Genomic DNA, 27481 nt, shown 5'->3' with positions numbered 1-27481 from the left:
AACTTTTAGGTGACTAATTGGAGATAGTCTTACTGACTTTCCTGCCCAGAGTGGCTTTGAACCACAATCTTCAGATCTCAGCCTCCTGAGTAGCTAGATCACAGGCATGAGCCACTGGCACTTGGCAATCACAACAATTTTTAACATTCATTATAATCAGAATTACATGTCGTACATTTTAAAGTCATGACACAATGTATATATTAGTATTTAAATGAATATTGTGATCATCCAAACTATGAAACTTTGAAATTATTTTTAATACTTTTTTAATTCTTTTAATATTTTTTTCTACTTGTTATGTAGCAAGTCTAATTAGCACACTTTATCTAAATAATTCATTCTTTTTTTTTATTTCCTGCAATGATTAAAAGATTAGAATCCAAGCTAGAGATGTAGTTCAGAAATACAGCACATGCCTAGCTTGCCCTAGGCAATCCTCAACAACCCCAAAGAAGAATAGAGATTGTAACCTGTAAACAAAGTAGATTACAGATCAGCAAAAAAGAAAAAAACTTGTAAATAACAATGAAAAAGAAAGCTTATTAAAGTTAGAATGGTTTAAAAATATAAAAAAGGAAAAGTAGACTACTTTAATGAAACTCCAAACTCCAGTCACAAGAAGCACACAGCAGAGAGAGATCCCCCTATATCCTGGGATTCTGAGAGATTTATGTATCAAATAATAGAGCTACAAAGTGCTTCTAATTGCTCAGATTGCTGTGTGTTGGTTACACAGTAGATCATTAAATATTCATTCACCAGAGACACAGGAAGAGTTGAATACTAAATGATTTAAGTGCTGCTCTTCTGGTATATTGGAGGGCACACCCAAATCCAGACTTAGAAGTCATCTTTAACTACATCACTAGCTACATCCCAATGTATTAGACATTTATAGCTACACATTCTAACTGTCAAGAGAAATAAGCTAAAAAATTACTGGGCTAATGTGATTACACTGGACTGAGTTACTTTCCAGATGAACCCTTGAAGAAGTTATGAAGCCAATTGATTCTTACAAAAATAGAAGTTTTTATGTTTAGTTTTAGTTTTTAATCTATGTATATTAAATTCATTGAACAGTAGTCTTTAAAATGAAGAATTAGAGTAGCTCACAACTGTAATAATAGCTACTCTGGAGGTTGAGATCTGAAGATTGTGGTTCAAAGCCAGCCTGGGCAGGAAAGCTGGAAGTGAAGCTGTAGCTCAAGAAGTAGTAGTGTGAGAACCTTGAGCAGAAGAAAGAAAAAGCTCATCGACAATTCCTAGGCCTGAGTTCTATCCTCAAAACTTATAGAAGAAAAAGGAGAAGGAAGAAAAGAAAGAAGAGAAAGTACAGGAGGAGAAAGAGGAAGAGAAGGTAGAGGAGGAGGAGGAGGACAGGAGGAAAAGATGAACCTAAGTTTCATTTACAAAATTCCTAATGTGGTCACAAACAAGCAATCTTCTAATTACTCTTTATCTTTCTACTTACTCTTTTTAATCTCACTTCTTCTAACACCATTGGAAATCTAATTGTATTGGCTTATGCAAGATTTTCTAATTGAAGTAAGATATTGAATATTTTATTGTCACCATAAGGCAATATCCAATTTAGACATATAATATATAACTATTTAAATGAATGTTTAGTTAATCCAACATATTAAACTTATTTCAATTTATTAATGCTAATTTAAATACACTTTTGCCAGTTTCTATGTAGCAAGTATAACTACAAACTTTATGTCACTTGTTCTACTATAAACTTTATTTTTTAGAAAACAATGTTAGTTTTCTACTTTTAAATTACAGTGAAAAAAATTAAACCCAAAGAGAGAAGACTACACAATAAGCACACTAAAATCTGAGAAACCTTAATAAAAATATCCTTTACCACCAGGACAACCCCAAATATGCATATGTATTGCTTCACCTGAACCTAATTTTTCCTAGGAACTGCACCTAAGAACACTCAAACATGTATGTAGAATTTCAGTCAGTAGTAATAATGCAAAAGTGAAATATAATCCAAAACTCTAATTACCCAAGTCTAATATCCATGTCTATCATCAAAAGTAGTAACAATACAAAAATCTATTTGTAGAAAATTGCATCTCTCATTCTCCTGCCATCCATAAATTCTTCTGCGCTCTCTCACATCCTACTACTAAGTAGGGTCAACCAGATGACTCTGGAGCACCTGACTCCTCCTCAGGAAGCCATGTTTGGGTTTTAGTGTAGGTGACTAACTCAGAAGTTCACAGATCTAGCTGGCCAATACAGTATTTTTTTCATGAGATTATGTAAGACTGGGCTAACAAAACAGTGGCCACTTGCTCATGTGAGGTGACTTAAACTATCCATATTGGCAGAAGTCACAAAAATAATTTATCTTGGTCCTGTGTTCCTTAAAAGCATCTATCCATACCCTAGAACTCTTTTTCTGTAGAAAAGACAGTACATATTGGTAAAGAAATCCAAACCACAGTAAAGTCACAAATTAGCTGTAGAAATCTTAAGGTTAGCAGCCATTGAACAAGTAAAAAAAGGTTGTATATGTCAGGCCAAAGGCAAGTGGTAGCAAGAAAATATGATGAAATGTTCAGTGGTGATGGGTAGAATGTGTGGTCATGTGTCTTCCAGGAACTTTCTAAGATGAGGCCAGGAAATTTGCATTTTTAAGTATCTTCTCTTCTATAGTACTACTCCTGGCAACCTCTGGAACCAATGTAAAATGATGGAGTATATGAAAAATGAAGGGATATACTACTTATACAGAATTATTATATCAATTAATGTAATATCCTAGTCATAGTTTAAAAATAGCTTAGAAACCCTACTTCCTGAAGTATTTACAAATATCTCAATGCTTTGATTTAACTTTATAAATATATATATATATATATATATATATATATATAAAGTGGAATATAAAGTTCTGTTTATGTCTCTTAAATTAATTCATATCAGCTGTGTGCCAGTGGCTCATGCCTACTGAGGAGGCAGATCTAAGGATCTAAGTTCAAATCCAGCCCAGGCAGTAAAATCAACAAACTCTTATCTCCAATTAACAACCAAAACCCAAAAGGGAAGCTGTGGCTCAAGTGGTAGAGCATTCTCCTTAGGCCCTGAGTTCAAGCTCTAGAAAGCACTAAAATAAATAAATAAATAATCAAATGTACACTTTTTCTTACATAGGGTTTAAGGGTTTTTTTTGCTTTCCCCTCTTGTTTGTCATCCAATTTTTGATGCATAGAAACATATTTTGACAAGAAAAACATAAGCAAAACTAATTTGTGGTCCTTGAGAAAAAAATGTGAAATACTTTGTAAGTGACAAATGTCACAAATCCATTGGCAGAAAGAAAATGTAATTTATACACCTGAATATATAACTGTGACATGCAGGGGTAATTACATATATAACTTTTGTTACTGTTCATCATTAGATTGGTTCCAAAGAAAACACTGTATTTGGCAGGGTAATGAGACCTATCCCATAACACAGATCTGAACCTAATGAGGCTCTCACAGCCAGTCATGAGCTCCCAAATCCTCCCTCTCCCCTGAAATACGTGTTCCAAGACCTCACAGTGCCTTTTATCCTTATCAAAACATGTTAGAATGAGGAAAAATAATAAGAGTCGTCCAATATCCAGGACATTTTTGAGATGTATAAATGTGGTTTGAAAAACTAAACAATTTAAACTGAGATTTGTGGACAATGTGATTGAAAAGGAAAAATAAATTGCAAATGAAAAGGAGGCATACTTCAGAAACAACTGGTTGCAATGACTATTTCTCTTCTTTCTTACAGGTCTTTTGTTGTTGTTTTGTTATAAAGCAACTTAATTCAATGCATGGGGTCTCTCATAATTTTTGCTCAAGGCTGTCACTCTACCACTTGATGGTTAATTGGAGCTAATAGTCTCACAGGATTTCCTGACAGGGCTGGCTTCAAACACGATCTTCAAATCTCAGCCTTCCAAATAGCTAGGATTACAGGAATAAGCCTGGCTCTTGTGTGCTATAAAACAGTATTTAATCTTACTGAAATAATGCATTATTAGTTACATTAGTACCCATGGGGCTTGGTGGATCTTTCCAGCACCTGGAGAGCAGGTTTGCTTACTTCTTCTTCATTCATTCAAGCATTAACTCCTTGCCATATCCCTCCGTGATTACTGCAACCTTATGTTTGAACTGTTAATATTTGTTCTGATACGTAAATTCACATGTACATGCTCACTTGTATCTGACTACCACGGTTTGTCAGTGCTTATTGTCAAAGATATTCCCCAAAGATAAAGAAAGGTACTGAATAGCAACTTACCAGTTGTGAAGAGAAGTTTTCTAGGATCCTAGGAAAAAGGGAAAAAATATTTGATTGAAAAATAAAACACTGATGAAATAAAATCTATTGGTAAGTAGCCAGGTATTAGACCTGTGTATTTGAGCATCTCAAAATGTGTTCTTCCAGTTTACATGAGACTCACATTTCATAACATGTTTACAAAGAAAAAGTCAATACAAAGAAAAAGGCAGGGCATGAAAACCTAGTGTTAATGTTAGTTAAGCAAGGGACTTAAGCTGACTGTTCAACCATTTTGACTCAATAGCTTAAGCTATCATGTTAGGTTTTACTATGTTGCCTCAGCTGGTATTGAATTAATGGGCTCAGATGATCCTTCGACCTCAGCCTCCAAGACATTGAACTGTAGGTACCACCAAATCAGTCTTAACTTTATTAACATATGCCTACCTACTGCAATTGCCAAACTGCATCTAAGAAGACACTGACAATAAAAAAAATGAAGTGTGTTGAGGACTGTACACTGTAAACTTAGAACAAAGACCGTTAATGGAGAATTTATTTTGTTTCAGATGCTAACAAAAATAACTCATATAAGTTTCTGTTATTTGGAAATTCAAAACATTAATATTGTTAATGCAATATTGCCTTTAAGCAACATCTGTCCTGCTGTTATGTACTATAGTCAATTTTTTCTATTTTCTGGAAAATGTGGGTTATGGATTTCATTTTCACCTTTATGGTACTTACTATTGTAGGACTATTGAATCTCTCTCTTCATGCATCCATTTTATCTGAGGGTATACCAGGCTACAGAGTACACAAAGCAAGTAGGGAAGCATATGGTATAATTCAGATGCCTTGATTAAGGACTACATATCTAGAAACAGCTTTTCACCTAACATAGGTCAAATGATTTACCATTTTGAAATGTGGATAAGAGGTGATCAAGAGAAAGCCAATATGATCATTTTAGTTTTATCTTTTTTTTTTCAGTGCTGGGATTGAATGCAGAGCTTGGCATGTGCTAGACAATGTGCCAGACAATGTGCCACCACTGACTACACCCCACCCCTGAGAAAACCAATGTGTTTCCATCTCATAAAAACATGAATTGGGCTGAACAAGTGCTCACACAAGAGCTATGAACAAATAAACATGGTAACCAGAAGATATAAACATGACTACTGTCAGGGAAGAAGATGGAACATAAGAGTGAGAGATGAGTGAAAAGATGAGATAGATTTAAACTGAGCCCCAGGACCCAGGACTACACTGCAGCCACAGCTGGAGAATGGTTATTCCAGGCAAGGTAGAGTCAAAGCAAGGACACTAAAGAATAGGGAAGGAAGTTTGCCTATAATAATATATGTGTTGATTTTATATGTGTATGTGCGGTATGTGTAGTATGTGTATGTGTAGTATGTGTGTGGTATATTAGTATATGCATATGAGGTATGTGTGCAGGAATGTGTGGCTTTGTGCAGTGTGTGTGATACATTCGTATGAGACTATGTATGGAGTGTGTTTGGTATGTATATGAGGCTGTATGTATGAATATGCATGTATGTAGGAGATGTGTGATATAGTGCATGAGTGTATATGTTTTCTATATACATGTGAAGTTTGTACATGTACTTCAACTACATCAAGCACACAGCCCTATACCTGCTAGATAGTAAATACATATTTATTAAAAGAGGAGAAAGAACAAAAGGCCACATGAAAGAAAGGGTAAAATAACAAAGGAAAGGAAACATCCAGTTTTCAGCAGTGAGTGGCCACTTTCATCCATTAGATTTGCAAAACAAACAAACAAAAAAAAACAAACAGAAACAAGTCTGAGAAGTAACTACTCTGATACAATGCAGGTAGAAGTATGTATACTGGGAAGGCCTTTTGAGAACTATCTACTTTGTTTTCTATTTATTAAAATTGTTTTGTACTATTGCTAAAGCTTAAAATCTGCACTTTGAGTTAAAGTTTTGCCTATGTATCTGCATGGCAGATATGAAAAAAGAAATGAGTGTACTGGGATGTGGTTAATGCCAGTCCTGTGACTAAGGATGGTGCACAAAATAAAAGATGGTGCATTCATTGAAAAAGATCTGACAGATTTGTGTGCATGATGACATACAGAACTCAACATTTTCACTCATTCCTCCTAATCTACCCTTTCCCTCATTTTTTGTAATTTTGTAAGACACATATTGAATTTTTGACTGCATTCTCCTCCTAAATTAAGAAACTTGATGCCTCCATCAGAAAGAATGACATTGCCCCATTTATTAGGAAATGGAAAGACTTGGAAAAAATTATATTATGTGAAGTAAGCCAGGCCCAAAGAAACATACATCCCATGGCTTCCCTTATTTGCATAACTAGTACATGTGTAGGACCAGCAGAAAAAGCCAAAAGCTATGTACATATGACCATATAAGATGATATTAAGCAAAAAATGAACCCCAAGATAGAGACACAAATATCTTTTTTCTATCTTGCTATTGTTTCTAACGTATTTATAATATACTATGTGATTTTTTTGTTGCTTTTATGCTCCTCCCCCATGGTATAACCCCTGTTTTCACTGTATTTGATTCCAGTGCCCTGCATCTTGTATATACACTTCTTTAATTTGGGGAGGGGAAGGGAAAAAACAAAATGCTTAAATAGGGATACAGGTTGACCCATTGTAACAATGAGATGCACAAAACACTATGTTGAAAACGAACTTTACAACTTAGGTGAGGAGGAGGGAGTGTAGTTGTTTGTGGAGGTGGGAGGGAAGGGATGGTAGGGGAAAAACAAAGGAGAAGGTAACAATGCTTGATAGGAAATGTACTCATTACCTTGCTCATGTAACTGTAACCTCTCTGTGAAGTATTTTTACAATAAAAAAACATTAAAAAAAAGAATAGCAACAAAAACAAAATCATGAAACTCACTAATATTTTAAATCTAATAAATAATTGTTGAAGATCCACAAACAATAACCTGCTTCTCTGCCCTTCCCCCTCAGCCCAGTATGTGACTTATTAAGGTACTTTTAACCTGCAATGGAACTGCAACTCCACTGAATGACTGGAATTAGACAGAAGCTGGTGAGAGTCAGATGTGAATGACAAGCCTCTGAATATGGCAGCATATAAACGGTAGATACTGCAAACTGTCATTTTCAGCAGGAAAGACTGAAATAGTAATTACCTATACTTTCTATTGAAAGGGAATAGAATTCAACTTGACAACTGCATTTCAAAAAGCACTCTTAAGAAGCATCAAGGTATAAACTTGCTGTGAAGAGAAAAAAAATCACAGAGCCTCATTAGTCATCTAGTCAATAGTGAAGGAAAAATGGAGAGACAGAGACCACCCACCTCATGTCGATATCTTGCTGCATTCAGCTCAAGGAAATCTTCACTGTAGTTCACTGAGAAGTTGAGGGCATTTATCAGGTGGGCAGCCACATGTACACCTATGGAACCACACCACGCACACATCAGGGAGGTTTTATACGCCCAATGCCAAGGAGCAAGTAAAGGTCATTAAAGGTCAAAACTTTTGACAACAATATAAGCAATGAAATATTAAACTCAAAGTGCTTATAATACAAACAAATACATCACCTGAATAACAATCATTAATCAGACTTTCAAAGACTTTAATGAATTATTAAGTCAGGTTAAGGGAAACAAGAGAAAGGTAATTATACCCCCATCATACACACATACATTATAGTATCTGTAATGGCTAGCAGACTCCACCCTCCTCGCAGCAAAGTCTCCACCCAGTACCTGCGTTACCTAGGCAACTGGGACACCTGGAAGAGGTCACATCTGCATCAGCTGAGGTCACATCTGAATTTGATGTGGCCACACCTTTCTCCGCCCTTACCCTAGATAAGGCCTAGCCCAGGCTCACGCACTCTCTCTGTTCATTTCTAGCTCTCTACTCTCTGTGTTCTATTCTAGCTCTCTGCTCTCTCTGTGTTCTATTCTAGCTCCCTCTCTGTTCGTTTCTAGCTCTCTGCTCTCTCTGTTCTTTTCTAGCTCTCTCTCTCTGTTCTTTTCTAGCTCTCTCTGCTCTCTTGCTGTTCTTTTCTAGCTCTATCTATCTCTCTCTGCTCTCTCTCTGCTCTAGCTCTTTCCTCTCTCTTTCCTCTCTCTCCCAGCTCTCTCTCTTTCCTAGGCCTTTCCCAGCCGTGTGGAGTGCCAACCTTGCCTGGTTCCAGCAGGTCTACTGAATAAACCTACCCCTTACCTGAATACCACGTGCGTGCTGGTGCTGTTCTTACTTGGCTACCTCTTTTTAAAAACCTAACTGTATCTAATAGGCATTTATTTATTTTTTACTAAGTGGCTCCTCGTGTTCCACATCTTTCATCTCTCCCTTATATTCCAATCTTTTATATATATATATATATATATATATATATATATATATATATATATATACACAAATACATATATATTATAAACTTCACTGTCACACAAATAAAATATAGGCCTATTAAAAGGCTTTTAACCACTGAATACCTTTTCCAATCCATAGATAAAAGCTTAAGCCAATAGTAAAATTTTAGGAACCACCTATTGAAACAAAACTTATCTATTTTCTTGATTAGAAACTTATCTGCAGTGGCACAGCAGTGGTCAGTCAATATAGAACTCATACAAAAGATGAAGTATAATGAAATTATGAGAAACTTTAAGACAAACTCATTTTGACATAGTTAAGGAAGAAGAAAATTCTCTTAAGGAGGATGAGGGCAAGGAAGGTACAAATAAGATACATGATCAGCCCTTCAAACCTTCTGGCTTTGCCAACTTTATCTATAAAGTGTTAATTGTATGTGTTTATGGGGCACAGTAATTCAATATAACAGGTACTGATCAAACCCAAGTAATTAATATCTCCATTTCAGCATTACTGTAAGGACTCAAGGCTCTTCTCTTCTCATAATTCATAAAATATATGCTAGACTATTGTGAACTACAGTCACCCCACAATGTTGAATATAAACTAATGCCTTGATAGATTTCCACTATGTGTCCTCGAGTAATTTCAAATATTTTATTGACATTTTTATCTCTTTTTGGTTTAATACTTATTTAGAGTAAGAGATAGTTTCCATTTTCTGCACATGAAGAGTGCCAGGAACCAAGTGCTGTTTGCTAGAAAATACAGCTACTACCTTCAACCAAGTGCTGTTTGCTAAGAAAACACAGCTACTACCTTCGATGTGTTAAGCCTTGGAGCCTATTGATACCCTGTTTGACAACATTGCCTGGGGCCACCACTTTGCATAAGAACCACCACCACTTTGCATAAGAGCCATTAAGCCTTACAACTTATGGATGTCCTGTTTGACAACATTGCTTGATGCCTTCTGAAGATTCCCCACCTATGACCTTTTGCAAGATATAGTTTGCAGTTTTGGTGCCTAGCAACCCTATTGACCTGCTGATGCTAAATACCCTGCTCAGCGTGCTATATATACTGCTGTGTAAAAAATAAAGTTTGAGACCTTGATCAGAACCCTGTCTTGGTCTCCTTCCTCGTGTCTGGTTTGTCTCTCATTCAGGTCAGTTCCTCTTTGAGCCCTTGTTGAGCGACCCCGTGGGCAGGGGCAGAAGAGGATACAGTATTCTTGGTACCATTTATTGAAGAGGCTCTTAATTCACCAGTGACTGTTTGGTAGTTATAAATAAATGAAGCTATTTCTTTCTGAGCAGTTCATTTTGTTCCATTGGTCTGTGTGGTCTGTTTTATGGTACTGCTATGCTGTTTGGATTACTACAGCTTTGTTGTATATTTTGAGGTCTTCAGCTTTGTTCTTATTCTGCTCAAGATTGTTTTGGCTATTTGGAGTGTTGTGTTTCCATACAATGTTTAAGATGGTTTTCTCTAGTTCTGTGATGAAATGTCATCAATCTCTGTTGCAAATTGCATTAATTTAATAAAGTACTAATGACTTTTTAAATCCGGTATAAAGGAATGATTCAAAAAAGAAAGAAAGAAGCTGAACTTCACTGAAAATAAATTTTTCTGCTCTGTAAAATATACTGAGAATGAAATGGCAAGACAGACTGGGATAAGATTTTTGCAAAGGACAAATATTACAAAGGATTCTTATCATGAACACATGCATAAAACTCAACAACAAGATTACAATCCAGTTTAAAAAGTTAATGAAAGATAGCTCAGCAAAGGGGTTATGTAAACACACAACGCTCTTCATCACAAGCTGTCACAGACTTACAGAGACACAGAAAAGATCACTGATGGTGAGAATGCAAAATGATGCTACGACTTTGGAAGACAGCTTTGTGGCTTTTTAGGAAATTGAATAAAATCTTACCATGGTATCCATAAATTTCTTGATTGCATGTTTACTCAAAGGAGCTAAAAGCCTAAATCCATGAATAAACTCATACGCCAATATGCACAGGGACTTTGTCCTTAATTGCCAAAATGTGGGAGCCAACAAGCTGGTCTTCACTAGGTCAATGGATAAGTAAATCATGGTGCAGCCATACTGTAGAATATTAGTCAGTGCTAAAACAGCATGCAGGGAAGGGAACATAAATCTATACTATGAAGTGAATGCAGTCAATCTGTAAAGGTGACATACATATGATTCCAACTGCATGGCATCCTGGACAAAGCAAAGCTGGGGAGACAACAAACATCATTGGCTACCAGAACAAAAACACAGGTCCCATGGTTTGCCTTATTTGTAATAATTAATATACATCTAGGAAAATCTTAGCAGATGAGCAGAATAGTTTGATAGCTATGGACATATGACCATATAAGAGGATGCTATGCAAAATGAACTCCAAGACATGGACACAAGAGACTTTTCTTTGTTATCTTTGTTTTTAATGTACTACATGATTTCTTTTTTCCTTTATGTCTCCCCCCTCCATACCCGCCATGGTTTATGCCCTGTTGTCACTGCTTTTGATTTTGGTCCGCTTGGCATTGTACATATGTGTATCTGAATTAGGGAAGAGAAGAGGAACAAAAAATGGTGAGATAAAGGACAAAGTGGGGAACCAATGCAACACTCACAAGACACTATGTTGGAAATGATCTGTACAACTTGGGGGGTGATGAGGTAGGAAAGAGGGAGAAAAATGTGGGAAAGGGTAACAAGTTCAACAAGAAATGTACTCATTACTTTACTTATGTAATTATAACCCCTCTGTACATCACCTTGACAATAAAATTATAATAAAAAACAGAAACTTAAAAAAAGAAAGAAGAATGCATAGACAAAACATATAGATACTTAGGACAGTAAAAATGTGCTGTCAGATACAACATTGGCAGATATATATCAGACATTTTCAAAACCTATGCAATGCATGTCACCAGGAGTGACCCTATAGGTAAATATTGAGTAATAATAATAGGACACCATAAGCCAAGCACTGGTGATTCACATCTGTAACACTAGCCACACAGGAGACTGAGATCTGATGATCATGGTTCAAAGCCAACCCAGGCAAGAAAGTCCGTGAGACTCTTACCTCCAATAAACTACACAGAAAAAGCCAAAAGTGATGTGTGGCTCAAGTGGGGAAAGCTAGCCTTGATCAAAACATAAGCTCAGGAGTAGCACCCAGGATCTGAGTTCAAGCCCCAGGACTGACAAAAAGAAAAAGAAAAAGAAATAGCATAATTTCACTAATGAAAACAAATTTACATGTGGAGGGGGAATAAGGAAACAAGTATATGTAGTATAGAAGAACTCTATTTGCTGTAGAGCTACACTCTAAAAAATATTTTTAATTATTTAACAAAAAGTAAAAGTAAACAAAGTTGGAAGTGGATCAACTAATAAACAAGTATAGTGTTCCAAGTAAAAGATGTAATATAATTCAATTATACCACAGTCAAATAAACAAAAAATAGTTAAACAAAATGCCCTGTATCTTACAGTTTTACCAATTCTGAAATCTAAAAGAAATCTTACCATGTGAAAGATAGGTCTATATTTTGAATACATATTGTATGGCTAAACATGGTAATATATACCTATAATCTAGCAAATAGGGAGCAAAATAGCAAAATACACTTCCAGCTCAAAGTCACCCAAGAAAAGTAGCAAGACTCTATCTCAAAAACAAAATATTGTACAAACAAAAGATTAAAAAAAATTAAAAAAATTTATTGTGAATTAACCTAACCAAAAGTAAGTCTCAAATAACAGTTATATAAGATAGTATATATCCACTGTCATTATAATCTTTCACATGAAAAGAATTTAAGGCAGCTGGGAGGTAAGTTCTGCCAAGTTCCTTGCATGGATTGTCTCATTCAATGCTTTTTTAAAAATATATATACTTTTTATTGTAAAGATACCGTACAGAGGGGTTACAGTTACATGAGCAAGGTAATGAGTCCATTTCCTATCAAGCATTGTTACCTCCTCCTTTGTTTTTCCCCTACCATCCCTTTTCTCCTCACATCACCAACTCCTCCCTCCCCCCATCCAAAGTTGTAAAGTTCATTTTCAACATAGTATCTTATACATCTCATTGTTACAATCGGTCATCCTGTATCCTTGTTTCACATATGGTTATATCCCTTCTCCTCCCCCCAAATTAGAAATATGTATATACAGGATGCAGGGCACTGGAATCAAATTCAGTGAAAACAGGGGTTATACCATAAGGGAAGAACAAACAAAAGAAATTTTTAAAAAATCACATGGTACATTCTAAATACGTTAAAAACAACAGCAAGAAAGAAAAAACCACTTGTGTCCCTTTCTTGGGGTTCATTTCACTTAACATCATCTTATCTGGTCATATGTACATAGCTTTTGACCTTATTAAGAGCTGTATCAAAACATTCCTCAGTAGATATTATCATATATAAATATCCAGTCAAAATGATATTAATATAAGAGCAGAGTGCTAGTAGTTTATTCCTGTATCCCTAGCTATTCAAAAGGCTGGGATGAGACGATCTCAAGGCAAAGCCAGCCCTGACAGAGAATCCCTCCACATTCTTAGCACCAATTAACTAGGAAAAACAACAAAAACAGAAATGAAAGTGGGGCTCAAGTGATAGAGCACTCAACCTAGTGTTAAAAAAACTAAGTAAAACCAAGAACAGGAAAAGAAGAAAATGAAGTATTTTACCATATATAGTTTCGGATGACATCACATTTCGTATATGAAAACTTCAAGTAACTAAGTTCACCCTATGTGATTACTTGCAAAGCTTGAAAACTTGTTGTCTATTTCTTCAAATATCTAAAAATACAGTAATTTATATTTAGGAAATAGTTCCTATCAGCTAGGAGGCTAAATTTGGGACATAGTAATTTCAAAAGTCATATGACACTCCTATTCAAACTCATGAAAGACTAAAGTAACCCATGTAGTAAGAACAAATCAACTTCGTGACAGCTGATAAATATAAAAGAATCAAGCTATTCATTTACAATTAGGAAAGCAGGTAATTTTACTAGAGTATTTATGATCTTTGACTTTCTCACCTGAGAAAATACAAATGGTGACTCCACAGGTGATGTGAAAAGTCCTGCTCTTATCCAGCATTCTTCTGGTCATTCTGCTTGGGATCTAAAAAAAATTGTTTAGTATGTACAACAATGAAACTAATAAGATATTTGTACTACATTTTAAGTAGTTCTGTCTAGAATATCAAGATTTTGGAAACAGAGTAAAGACTTACTAATTAAATTTTAGTGTGGTGAGTTCTCTTGTCACCCTAGCTACTCAGGAAGCTGAGGATCAAGGCTTGAAGCCAGGCTGACAGGAAAATCCATGAGACTCTGACTTCCAACTTATCCCAAAAAAGCCAGAAGAGGAGCTGTTGCTCAAGTGGTAGAGTGCTAGCCTTTGGGGTGGGGAACCTCAGGAACAGTACCCAGGATCCCAGTTTAAGTCACACACACACACACACACACACACATATGCGCACACACACACACACACACACACACACAATTACTGAAATGAACTATGGAATATCTGGTCAACAGAAGGCTCAAAACATTCAAAGGAATATAAAAAGGTTATATGATTGATTAGAAATAATTTTCAAGATATATCGTTAAGAAAAATGCATAAGAGTGTCACTGTGGTTCTCTTCTGCTCAAACTTAATGTATTGCATATTAATATCTGCAGACATTTATCCCAAACTGTTATCAGTAGTTGTTCTGGCAGAGTAAGATTAAGAAAAATGTTTTCTGGTAATTTTGCATATTTCTGGAAGGTTTGAATATCACAGTATATATGCTTTCTTTTTGTAGTAAAAGTAAACTTACTTTTAAATGGTGCAATATCACCCATGGTTTTAAAGGCCTGCTTGATGTTGTAGAAATATAAATGTCAAGCATCTTTGAATATCTGTATTTCACACTGAGCAACAATTCTTTAAGACTTATTAAATACTGAGAGACCACGGCGGGAACTTTTCACTTTCTGCCACTTATCTCCTTTTGCTTCATGCCAAGCCAATGGCCAGCCACAGGGACCAAAACTTAGCATTTAACAATGGTAGGCTACCTACAGAAAGCTATTTCCACAAATTACTGCATTAAAATAGTTTCCAAAAATAAGTACATAAAAGAGTTGACAAGTTTGGCTAAAATAAACTTTTATATATGAACTTCATAGAACTTCAAAGTAAGTTCATGCTAATATTTTTTTAAAAACCATTATTAATCCAATATTACCTTACTACCATAGTGAAGAATAAATGGATGTACACACATGTTTGTTTGCAAGCTCACAGGACTACACAAAATAATCAAAGACAAAAACCAATTTCATTTGAGTTTTAATATAATGACTGCTAAAGTATTTTGTTATCTCCTCCTTTATTTAACATTTCTAAATATTTATCACACAGGACAATAGCTATTTTATCAAGTCATCGGTTTCAAGCCTATTCTGCTGCTGTAAATGGTATGCAAGTTAAGTAGAGATGAGTTGCCAATGCTAGCAGTCTTTCTATTCAGTGCTCAAAGGCAAAACTAACTTGCTTATCTGAATGTAAGAAACTGAAAACATAGGATGCCAGTGAGCATGGTATACTGGAAAGAGTTCAGAATTTGGACTGACTAGCTATGCCATCAGTAGATTTATGATGTCAGTGTAGTCATTTAACATTCTCTATGCCTCATATTTCTTGTATATAAAATAGACTATTAATACCTGATTACAGAATCATTATAAGGTGTCACAGTCATGTATGCAAAGGGTTGAGCACAGTTCCTGAACATACTGTGAATGTCATTTCTGCTATCATCCACCTTTATCTAGGTGATAGTCCACTGATTACCTTATTATGTCTTTTTCCATCACAACTAAAGTTCTCTAAACAAAATCAGACCAGGAAAAGTAAGCAGGATGAACAGATGACTGTTGCACTTGATTGTTACACTGAAAGCCGTGACTTACCTTACTTGAACCTCGCAGAAAAGCCAGGAGTGTCCGGCACATGGGTAGAAGAATAAGGCTGCAGTTGAAGTTGAGAACAGATGCAGAGGCTCTGCTTAGACACAATCCTAGCTGAACAAACAAGGCAAGGGTCAAGATATAATCAAGAACAAATCACAACAGCCCTGACATGTATGCTCTACGTTTTATCCTGCTCCTCTTTAAACACCATGGCAATTACCAACTCCCTCAAGAGTCCTGAAACCAAAAGTCCTCTTAGAAAAACTAGTTTCTTTCTGCTCTGAATGGCCATAAAACTAAGTTCTTCTCTCATTTCTGCTGCTGTAATAAGCACTTGAGCACATCCTTTCAGCTGAGGGACAATTTCTCCCTCTTTTCTTCTTCTGGCCTGAACGGGTACTGGTCTCAGAATTGTGTTTTCTATACGTCTGCAATCAGGACATATTGGAATCTTTTCACTAGTGAGTCTCCAAGAGCTGTAAATGACACTTTTCTCATTTGTATTCTCTCTCTCAAGTTCTCTCCATTCCCACACAAACCCACTCCTGTACTACATCTTACTTCCAAACATACCACCTTGGTAACTCCACTCAGCTCCTAGATTTCATCTACAGCCCTTCTTTCTTGAGATTTACTCTGACCTAAAAATAGGAGACATCCTACTGCCATAAATTCTCTCATTATTTTTCTTTTTGTTCTTTAGAATGTCTTTTGACACTCTTTACAATTGTTCTATTGCATGTTTTCATTTATTAATTTAAAAAATAAATGTCTCACATATTTATGGGGTACAATTTGATGGGTTTTAGGCAGACAATTGAGAATGACCAAGATATGTTAATATATGTATCATCTCAAGTATATACCATCCTTTTCTTTATTTTGAAGCATGTAATGCATTATAAACTGCCATCACCATGTGGTTAAATAGCTTATCAGAAACTGTTTCTATTGCCTACCTGCAACAGTGAACCCTTCAAGCAACCTCTCCACATTCCTGACCCACCATAATTCCACTAGCTGCTTCTGCAAATTTGACTTCTTTACATTCTAAATATAATATAATCATATTTCTTTGTTTATCTTGCATATGACCTCTAAATGGATCCATGCTGATGCAAATCACCAAGTTTAAATAAGACAGTTTGGAAGAAAAGCTATTCATGTGTTTAAGGTTGTCTGGAGAGCAGGACATATCCAACTTTCAACTGTTTGTTTATAGTTCCATTTCTCATTTGATCACAGTTAATTTAAAACATCATTTATTTATTTATTTATTTATTTTTGCCGGTCATGGAGCCTGAATTGTAGGCCTAGGCTCTGTCCCTCAGCTCTTCAGCTCAAGGCTAGCACTTTACCACTTGAGCCAGAGTACCACTTCCAGCTTTTTCTGCTTATGTTGTGCTGAGGAATTGAACTCAGGGCTTCATGCATGCAAGGCAAGCAATCTACCACTGAGCCACCTTCCCAGCCCCTAAAACATCATCTTTATATGAAAATAAATGAAGAACATTATGAAATGGAACCCCAAAACACACACAGTTCAGTTTGTCCACATGATACTTATAAATATATTGTTTCCCTGCAGTTTCAGGTAGTAGTTAATATTACAATTCCTCTTACAAACTGGTAATAGTGTGTCCTGGAGGAATTAAGAACTGACTCAACATAAAAAAAATTATGAACTTCAAGTGGATCAGAGATGTCAATGTCAGACCTGAAACTGTAAAAACCACTAAAAGAAAATATATTTATATTTTTATTTTCTGAATAAAATTCCAATAGCTCAGCAACTAAGGGCAAGAATGGATGAATAAGACTGCATCAAATTTAAGGTTTCTGTATACCAAGAAAGCTAATCACAAAAGACTACCATAGTTCTAAAATGATTTAAGAGCTCTTTACAAATTATTTTCATTATTAATATATTAAATACAGTGATTAAAAAACCTGGTGAAGCTTTTTAATGTAATCTTCAGATAAACTCTGTGAAACAGATTTAGTAGATGTCATTATTGGCACTTCAGAAATTAAGAACTATTTTAAAGTAAAAATAATTGGGTTTGTAACCAGAAATCTGTTTCCTAGCATGGGGTGGCATCTGACAATAAATGTGTCTGAAAGTTCCCCAGATTATTCTAATATGCAAAGCTGGGTTGAATCTTAAACTGGCTCCTCCATAATTCTTCGAAAGTTATGGAAAATGACAACCATTAAATTTGAATAAATAAACATAATTGTGTTTTTCCAAATTCACCATCTTAGTTTAATTTTGGTTAATTATTACATCAAAATATAAAAGTAATTAATCTAAGAAGGCATAAATTTAAAAAGTGATAGCACAGACTTCATCTTCAGAAGGCTGTCAGAGTAAAACAAAACAAATGCTTGCTATTACCTTAATAGAAAAAAAAAAAAAACAATGAACCAAATGTCTTAGTGAGTCACAGAAAATATTTTCAAGACACACATGGCAGCTAACACCTATAATCCTAGTTATACAGAAGGCTACCTGTGGGTCTCAGTTCAGAGCCAGCTCACAGAGAGAAACCCAAGACTTACATTTCCAATTAACCAGCCAAAAGCCAGCACTAGAGATATGGCTCAGGTTGTAGAGTGAGCATTAATCAAAAGCCAAGTTTACCTGGTGCACAAGTTGAACCTAGAGTTCAAGCCCCAGTACCAATACAAAAAAGAAAACATTTTCAAAACCTTGCTATTTAATTTTAAAAGCTATTTAATTAAATTCACTGACATCTGAGTCATGTAAGAATGGAGAAGGGGAACATATTGCCCAAGTTAAACAAGTAGCAAGAAATGGACTTTGTACCCTGCACTGATCTTTTTCATCTCAGGCTAAAACTACAACAGAAATTTAGCAATAAAGGATACAGGAAGAAAAATAATAAAGTAACAGAAGTGGGGAAAGCCTGCTCCCAAAACTCCCATGGGTTTCAAGCATTGTGACTTGGTTGCTGGTAGAGTGCAATAATCAAGCCAAGGTCTTGAGTTTCATCTCTCATCAAGCCTGATTTCTTCATTTCATTCTTTGGTTATGAGCTACCTCTGTATCTCTAGCCAGAATACTTATTTTTCAGTTGTGCATTCATAAGCATGTCTGTATCTGAATAAGCGTCCGAATTCTCTGAGCTTTCTGCATTGTTTTGCTTCCCATAAAACCTAGACAGTTTCCGAAAGGTATGTCAATCTCTCCTGTCTGCCTCTCAACAACACAATCTGCCACTATAGAATTGGCTCATTCTCTTCTATTCGTTTTTGAAACCCAGCTTCTCAAATGCGAGCTTATATTATTGTGGAAAAGCATTATGGAAAATGAAAATTCCCATTGCTATATTAAATATGTGGACAAAAGGAAATGTACTTTTTACAGAAACTGTGAATCAAGAAAATTCCTAGTTCTATTATTACTTGTAGAATATGAATGCTAATCTATCAAAATAGTCAACTGATAAATCTTGAGTGACTAAGTGAATGAATGAAAGGGGAAAAACAAATCGTTTAAATAGGGATACAGGTGGACCCATTGCAACAATGAGATGTACAAGTCATTATGTGGAAAAATGAACTTTACAACTTTGGTAGAGGGCGGGGTAGAGGGAGGATTGGGTGGGGGGGGAGGATGGGAAGGGATGGGAAGGGGAAACAAAGGAGGAGAAGGAGGAGGCTACAATGCTTGATAAGAAATGTACGCATTATCCTGCCCATGTAATTGGAACCCCTCTGTACAGTATGTTCACAAAAAAAAAATTAAATTAAATTTAAAAAAAAGTTTAAAAGAAAAATAAAATAAAATAAACCAAAAAAAAAAAAAAAAAGAAATGTACTCATTGGGGCTGGGAAGGTGGCTCAGTGGTAGAGCGTTTGCCTTGCATGCATGAGGCCCTGGGTTCGATTCCTCAGCACCATATAAGCAAAAAGAAAAAAAGCCGGAAGTGGCGCTGTGGCTCAAGTGGTAGAGCGCTAGCCTTGAGCTGAAGAGCTGAGGGACAGCGCCCAGGCCCAGAGTTCAGGCCCCACGACCGGACCCAAAAAAAAAAGAAAAAGAAATGTACTCATTATCTTGCCCATGTAATTGTAACCCCTCTGTACAGTATTTTCACAATAAAAAAAATAAAAAATAAATAAAATAAATAAATAAAAATCTCTAAATAAATTTAGATAAATACATTTGATGTACATAAACACACAAATGTTTGTATTAACAGATTTTTTTAATATCCAGATTTAGTCTATGCCAGGTACTGGTGGCTCACATCTGTAATCCTAGCTACTCAGGAGACTGGGATCTGAGAATCATGGTTAAAAGGCAGCTCAGACAGGAAAGTCCATGAAATCCTTATCTCTAATTAACCACTAAAGAGCTGGAAGTAGAGCTGTGGCTCAAGTGGAAGAGTGTTAGCCTTAAGCAAAAAGAGCTCAAAGATAGTGCTCAGACCCAGAGTTCAAACCCCAGGGCCCACACAAAAAAATAAGATAACATAAAAAAAGACTTAATCTAAAACAAAATATTTAAATCCAATACTAAGGTTGTAAAATTAGAGAAAGGCAAATGAAGGAGTCTTTGTAGAGAATATTTATAAGTCATAGGCATTAAAACCAAATTGGCCAAAGTTCAAATACTATTACCTCTTTCATGCCTTGGGGAAATTATTTGTACTTTCTGATCTGTGCTTTAATCATTTGTGAAGATAAAATAATAACATCTTTAGAAAAACCTGAATAAAGAAAGCTACTTGAAAACGTCCACAGGAGGATTTCTGCTATTAAATGTTATATTTACTCAACTTTGTTTTATTCTTTATTTTTTACATAGAGAAAGATAAATAAAAGGAAAGGAAAAAAGGAGAGGGTTGTTTTTTTTTTTAATTTTGTATTTCCAAAAGAAAAAAATGTCTTCCAGTAATTCACTGCATTGTTTTATACTCCTCAATCCTTTGTTTACCTGCATTCTTTCTCAACAATGAAAAGAAGGAAGGAAACAAATGAAAGAGAATAAGAAGTATGGAAAGATATATAAGAAGATAACACTGTTCAAAAAGAAATGTACTCAATACCTGATTTAACAATACCTGACTACAATAAAAAAATGTTTTTAAAAAAGAAAGGACATACTATCACATTCTCATCTATTCTTTTTAATTTTTAGGTTTTATTTTATGTACTTTTCTTGTAAAGATAATGTACAGAGGGGTTATAGTTACATAGGACAGGTAATGAGTACATTTCTTTATGAACAGTGTTACCTCTTCACTTGTTTTCTCCCAGTTTCTCATCTATTTTGACCATTCTGTCATTTCTATCTCCTGAAGAGATTGGTTTTCTATCTACTAATGATGCTTTAATTAGATTGAATCATTACCAAATTAATATACTAATAATGTGATTATTTTGAAACATCAAAGAAATGAGTATAATAGTAAAAAAGGTCCATATACACGCACACTAATGTCCATTCTAATCTTTGGAATTTATAAATTTTTGCATTATTTCAAAAAGAGCTTCATGAATGTGATTAAGATTGTTGAACAGATATTGTCCTAAATTACCAGGTAGGTATAATCTAATCACATGAATATTTAAAAACAGAGAACTTACTCTCTCAGGAGGGAATAGAGATTGTACAGAAAAAGATGGGAAAGAGACTCCATGTACAAGATTTGCTGACTCTTCTTATGCAGGAGGCCTGCTTTCAGTAGTAACCAGAAGCCTCTGGAGTTAACAGTGGCCCTGACCAGTTACTTAACAAGAATGATGAACACCTCTAAAACAGCAAGAGACTATATTCTATCCATAACACAAGTAACATCAGAAGCAGATTCTTCCAAAGCCCCAGCAATGAACAGCTTAATGTCAACACTGTGAGTTTCACAGTAGCTGCAAGACTCTTAACCTACACAACTATAATAAATTTGTGTCAGTTCTAAATATTATATTTTTTATGGCAGCAGTATTTTAAAAGAAAAAGAGGCACACTGAAATTAATCAACTTTTCTCAAATTATTATCAGAAATTTCAGGCTCCATACTCAAAGACATTCCAGTGTTTTTTATTTTTCTTTTTTCTTTTGCAGTAAATTATCGAAAGTGCAAACTTTGAATTCAAACAACTCTTTTGGCAGTCATCTAACCATATCATTTTAAACTAAAACTAGAATCATTAACATTTCAAAATTTAGCTGTAGGATGGTTTACGTTGTTACCTGAGGAATAAACTTAGATATAAGTAATAAAAAAACTGAAAATCTATCACTTATTAAAAAATTAGCAATTTTGAAGCCAATATGCCCATATTAGAGCTACTGAACCAACATTTTAACTTAGAAACACAAATCAGCACTAAGATTCACCTGAATAAAACAGCTAAGGATAGCACACAGAAAAGTAATTCTGACATCTTATCAAAAAACTAATAAAAATCACAGAAGAATATATTCCACTGGCAGAATATCAAGTCAATATAAATGAATCTAACTCTCCCCACAAACAAAAAAAAATTTTTTTATTGTGAAAATACCATATAGAGGGGTCACAATTACGTGAGCAAGATAATGAGTACATTTCTTATCAAACATTGTTGCCTCCTCATTTGTTTCCCCTTCCTATCCCTTCCCATCACCCACCCACCCCCCAACACACACACCCGAACCCCCCAACCTGGACAAAGTTGTAAAGTTCGTTTTAAGACATAAACACTTGTACATATTATTGTTGCAATGGGTCCACCCGTATCCCTATTTAAACAATTTGCTTTTGCCCTTCCCCTCCACAAATTACACCAACATCAAATACAGTGAAAGCATGGGTTATCCATGGGGGAGGGACATAAAAAGCAAAAAAGAAATCATCGTATAAATATGTTAGAAACAATCGCAAGAAAGAAAAAACATTTGAATAATTATCTTGGGGTTCATTTCACCTAACATCAACTTATCTGACCTTTTCTGCTTGTCTCAGACATATACTAGTTATTGCAAATAAGAGAAACAATGGGACCTATGTTTCTTTGGGCCTGGTTTACTTCACTTAATATAATTTTTTCCAACTCTTGGGCAATGTCATTCTTTCTGATGGAGGCATAGAATTCCATTGTGTATATACCACATTTTCTTGATCCATTCATCTACTGAGGGGCATCTGGTTTGGTTCCATATCTTAGCTGTGGTAAATATTGCTGCAATAAACATAGTTGTGCTGGTAGCTTTAGTATGGTCTTGTTTGTGATCATTTAGGTAAATGCCCAAAAGTGGGATTGCTGGGTCATAGGGGAGCTCTATGTGGACTCTTTTGAGGAACCTCCATACTATTCTCCAAAGTGGTTGAACAAGTTTACACTCCCACCAACAATGCAGTAAGGTTCCCTTCTGTCCACATCCCCTCCAGCATCTGTTGTTATTAGAGTTATTGATTATAGGCATTCTAACTGTTGTTTTGATTTGCATTTCTTTATGGCTAGAGAGTTTGAGCATTTCTTCATGTGTCTATGGGCCATCCTTCTTTGCTCTTCAGAGAAGCTTCTCTTTAAGTCTTTAGCCCACTTATTTATTGGGCAGTTGTTTCTTTGAGGATTTGTTGTTGGGGGATTTAATTTTTTGAGTTCCAAGTATATTTTAGATATGAGACCCTTGTCTGTTGTATTGCTAGTGAAGATCTTCTTCCAATCCGTGGGCTTTCTATTGATCTTGCTAGCTATGTCCCTTGCCATGCAGAAGCTTTGCAGCTTCATGCAATCCCATTAGTCCAACCTTTCTTTGATTTGGTGTGTTTCTGGGTCTCTATTAAGAAAATTTTGGCCTGTGCCAAGGAGACCTAGGGTTGCTCCTATTCCATCCTGTAATATTTTCAGAGTGTCTGCTTTGACTCGGAGGTCTTTGATCCATTTGGAGTTGATTGTGGTGCAGAGTGATATATAAGGATCTAGCTTTAGTTTTCTGCAAGTAGTTAACCAATTTTGCCAGCACTATTTACTGAAGAGGCTGTCTTTCTTCCATTCTATTTTTTTTAAGTTCCCTTATCGAAAATTAGATGGCTACAGGTCTGTAGGTTCATTTCTGGGTTTTCAATTCTATTCCATTGGTCCTTAGGTCTGTTCTTGTGCTAGTACCAAGCTGTTTTGATCACTATGCCTTTGTAGTAGAGTTTGAAATTTGGTATTGATATTCCTCCAGCATTGTTCTTTCTGTTAAGGATTTTTATTTTATTTTTTTTGCTATTCGGGGTCTTTTATTGTTCCATATGAATTTTTGGATTGCCTCTTCTATATCCTTGAAGAATGAGGCTGGAATATTAATAGGTATCGCATTGAATTTGTAGATAGCCTTGGGAAGTATTGCCATTTTCATGATGTTGATCTTTCCAATCCAGGAGCATGGGAGTTTTTGCCACTTTCTAAGTTCTGTTTTGATTTCCTTTTTCAGGTTTTTAAAGTTTTCATCATAGAGGCCCTTCACTTCTTTGGTTAATTCCTAGGTATTTTTTTCGTGGGGTTATTACGAATGGAATTGCTTTCCTGATTTCAGCCACACTTTTCTCATTGTTGGCATACAGAAAAGCCATTGATTTTGAGGGTTAATTTTATACCTACTTTGCCAAAGTTTTGAATCAGCTCGAGTAATTTGGGAGTGGTGTCCGTGGGATTCTTTAAATACAAGATCTTGTCATCTGCAAAGAGGGAGAGTTTTACTTCATCTTTCCCTTTTTGGAACCCTTTTATGTTTGCATCTTTTCTTATTGCTGTAGCTAGGCATTCTAATACTAGATTGAAGAGAAGTGGAGAGAGTGGACATCCTTTTCTCGTTCCTGAGTTAAGAGGAAATGGCGTTGGTTTTTTACCATTAAGTATAATGCTGGCTGTAGGTTTGTCATATACAGCCTTTATTGTATTGAGGAATGTTCCATGGATTCCTAATTTTTCCAGATCCTTCATCATAAAGGGGTGTTGGATCTTGTCGAATGCTTTTTCTGCATCTATTGGGATAACCATGTGATTCTTATCCTTGTTCTTGTTGATGTGATGAATTATATTAATTGATTTGAGTATATTGAACCAGCTTTGCATCCCTGAAATGAATCCTGTTTGATCGTGGTGTATGATTTTTTGGATGAATTGTTGAAGTCAATTAGCCAAAATTCTGTTGAGAAGTTTTGCATCAATGTTCATCAAAGAAATGGGTTTATAGTTCTCTTTCTTTGATGAGTCCCTACCTGGTTTTGAGATGAGGGTTATGATGGCTTCATAGAATGAGTTCAGTAGTGAACTTTCTCTTTCAATTTCATTGAAGAGTTGGAGGAGTACTGGTGTGAGCTCTGCTTTAAAGGCCTTGTAGAATTTCACTGTAAAACCATCTGGTACTAAGCTTTTCTTATATGGGATGTCTCTTATTGCTGTTTCTATTTCAATGCTTGTTATGGGCCTGTTAAGCTGGTTTAACTCATCTTAGTTTAGTTTTGGCATGTCAATGTCTGCTAGGAAAAGGTCCATTTCTGCCAAGTTCTCAAACTTATTAGCACAAAGTTTTGAGAAGTATTCCCTTATAATGTTCTGAACCTTGGTTGTTTCTGTTATGATGTTTCTAGTCTCATCTCAGAAACAAAATTTTTTAATTAAATTTTAAATATTTTATTTTATCTGAGCAATAAAAAATTTAAATTATCTAGGAATGTATCTAACCAAAAAGTGTGCAAATTTCATTTAACAGTCAACAAAGATTTAAAAAACCTTAATGAAAACCTAGGCATATGATATATATCATGCCCGTCTTTCAAAATTCTAATCAAAACCCTGATAGGGATTTTTTTTTTAATGACACAAGAAGCTAAATTTATAATGTATGCAAAAAAGAAACCACAAAATCTAACTGAAACTCACAGAGTAGGAAGAAGCATTCAGCATCTATACAACAGGATTTATACTAATAGAAGTTATAGCAATCTAGTGTGGATTTTTTATATTGATACAGAAATGAAAAAAGTACTGTACATACTAAACTATGTCTTACGAAACAAAGAAGGCAACTCTGTGGGGAAAGAGAAACCTGTTCACTGAAGAGGAAAAGTTGTTTTACCTATGGAAACAAACAACATTACCCCTCTGTTTCCAACTACTTCAAACCACTAATTCCTGAAGTATCAGTGACTTAAAGATCAGAAAGGAGAATCAAGCTTTTTAAGTATAGTCTTTTATACATTAGTATTAGTTGAGGATTTTTGATGATATAAAAAGCTCAAAATGTGTCAAAATACCCAAGTCGTTCAACACATACAAGTACACAGCAAATGGTTTTCAATAGCAGAGAAATGAGGGACCCAAAGTTCTGAACAATGATAATTTCTTACCAGAAATGTTTAGGGAAAGGGAGGAATAACATATAAAAGTAAATTATTCACAATGTTTTAATTGTAGGTGCATCCATGTATATACTTAAGATGTACATTTTATCATAAGAAAATGTTTGTTAAAAAACATTTCAAAAGAGCTGGGAAGGTGGCTCAGTGGTAGAGTGCTTGACTTGCATACATGAGGTCCTGGGTTCAATTCCTGCACCACATAAGTAGAAAAAGCCAGTAGTGGCATTGTGTCTCAAGTGGTGGAGTGCTAGCCTTGAGCTGAAGAGCTGAGGGACAGAGCCCAGGCCCAGAGTTCAGGCCCAACTACCAACAAAAAAAAAAAAATTAAAAATGTAAATGATGACTCAATCTGTTAGGAACTGAGAAACAATAGTAATTTGATTATGTTCATTTAAAATAAACAACTAGGACCCAGGCTCTGACAGGTGGCTCATGCCTGTAATCTTAGCTACATAGGAGGCTGCAATCACAGAAAAGTTACAAAGCCATCCCAGACAGAAAATCCTCAAGACGCTGTCTCCAAATAATCAGTACAATGCCACATTGGAGGTGTGGTTCAAGTTGTAGAACAACAATCATGAGCAAGCAAGTAACCCAGAACGCAAAGACCTGAGTTCAAGCCATACACAACAAAATTATAAAAATAAAAATGGTGAATTTTTTTGTTTCCTTTGTATGTTCTTCCCCCTATGGTATATCCTCTGTTGTCACTGTACTTGATTTTAGTACCTTATATCTTGTATATATGTTTGTCTAATCTGGGAAGGGGAAGGGGAATAACAAATCAGTGAAACAAGGACACAGGATGCCCCATTGCAACAATAAGACCCAAAGTCAGTATATTGGAAACAAACTTTGCAACTTGATGGGGGTGAGGAGGGGACAATAACAAGGGAAGGGGTAGCAATGATCAACAAGTAAAGTACTCATTGCCTTACTCATATAACTATAACTCCTCTATATAGCATCTTTGCAATAAAATTTTTTTAAAAATTAAAAAATGAAACAAAATAAAAAATAATTTGGGCAAACTACAGTCTTTTCCACAATTTAAGCTATTTTTAAGTAACAGTTACTATGCCAGTTATAAAAACAAATGCAAACACAAAAACAAAACAAAAACCCTCAGCCAGGTGCCTGTGGCTCATGTCTGTAATCCTAGCTACTGAGGAGGCTGAGGTCTGAGGACTGGGATTCGAAGGCAGCCCAGACAAGAAAATCTGTCATTCTCATCAAGAAAATAAATACTGTCAAGGATGCAGAAAACCATTACTCTGATTAAAATATGGCAAATATCATATTAAAACCTCTTGGTACAATTGATATGCACTTAGAAAATAAATGACATGAAAGTAAAAAAAAAAAAAATTTTTAA

The 27481-nt window shown here is 35.4% G+C and overlaps 1 protein-coding gene across 2 annotated transcripts in view; it reads right to left on the bottom strand.

Moving 5' to 3' along the window:
• Nox4 (NADPH oxidase 4) overlaps positions 1 to 27481 on the bottom strand; it is a 189159-nt gene that overhangs the window by 129295 nt on the left and 32383 nt on the right. The window contains exons 3-6 of one of the 2 annotated variants that reach the window (XM_042688089.1): positions 15743 to 15849; positions 13811 to 13895; positions 7671 to 7768; positions 4318 to 4345 (exon numbers count right to left, since the gene is read on the bottom strand). In XM_042688089.1, coding sequence (XP_042544023.1) covers positions 4318 to 4345; positions 7671 to 7768; positions 13811 to 13895; positions 15743 to 15784 — 253 coding nt within the window. In that variant the 5' untranslated portion in view covers positions 15785 to 15849. Of the gene's footprint in view, positions 1 to 4317; positions 4346 to 7670; positions 7769 to 13810; positions 13896 to 15742; positions 15854 to 27481 lie in introns of both variants that reach the window. The other variant, XM_042688082.1, reaches the window with a different exon arrangement.

This window comes from Dipodomys spectabilis, unplaced genomic scaffold, assembly GCF_019054845.1.
Source record: "Dipodomys spectabilis isolate Male_0828 unplaced genomic scaffold, ASM1905484v1 ptg000003l, whole genome shotgun sequence".
Lineage (NCBI taxonomy): Eukaryota > Metazoa > Chordata > Mammalia > Rodentia > Heteromyidae > Dipodomys > Dipodomys spectabilis.
The sequence above is the reverse complement of the archived record's forward strand: the minus strand, read 5'-3'. Positions and strand labels throughout refer to the sequence as shown.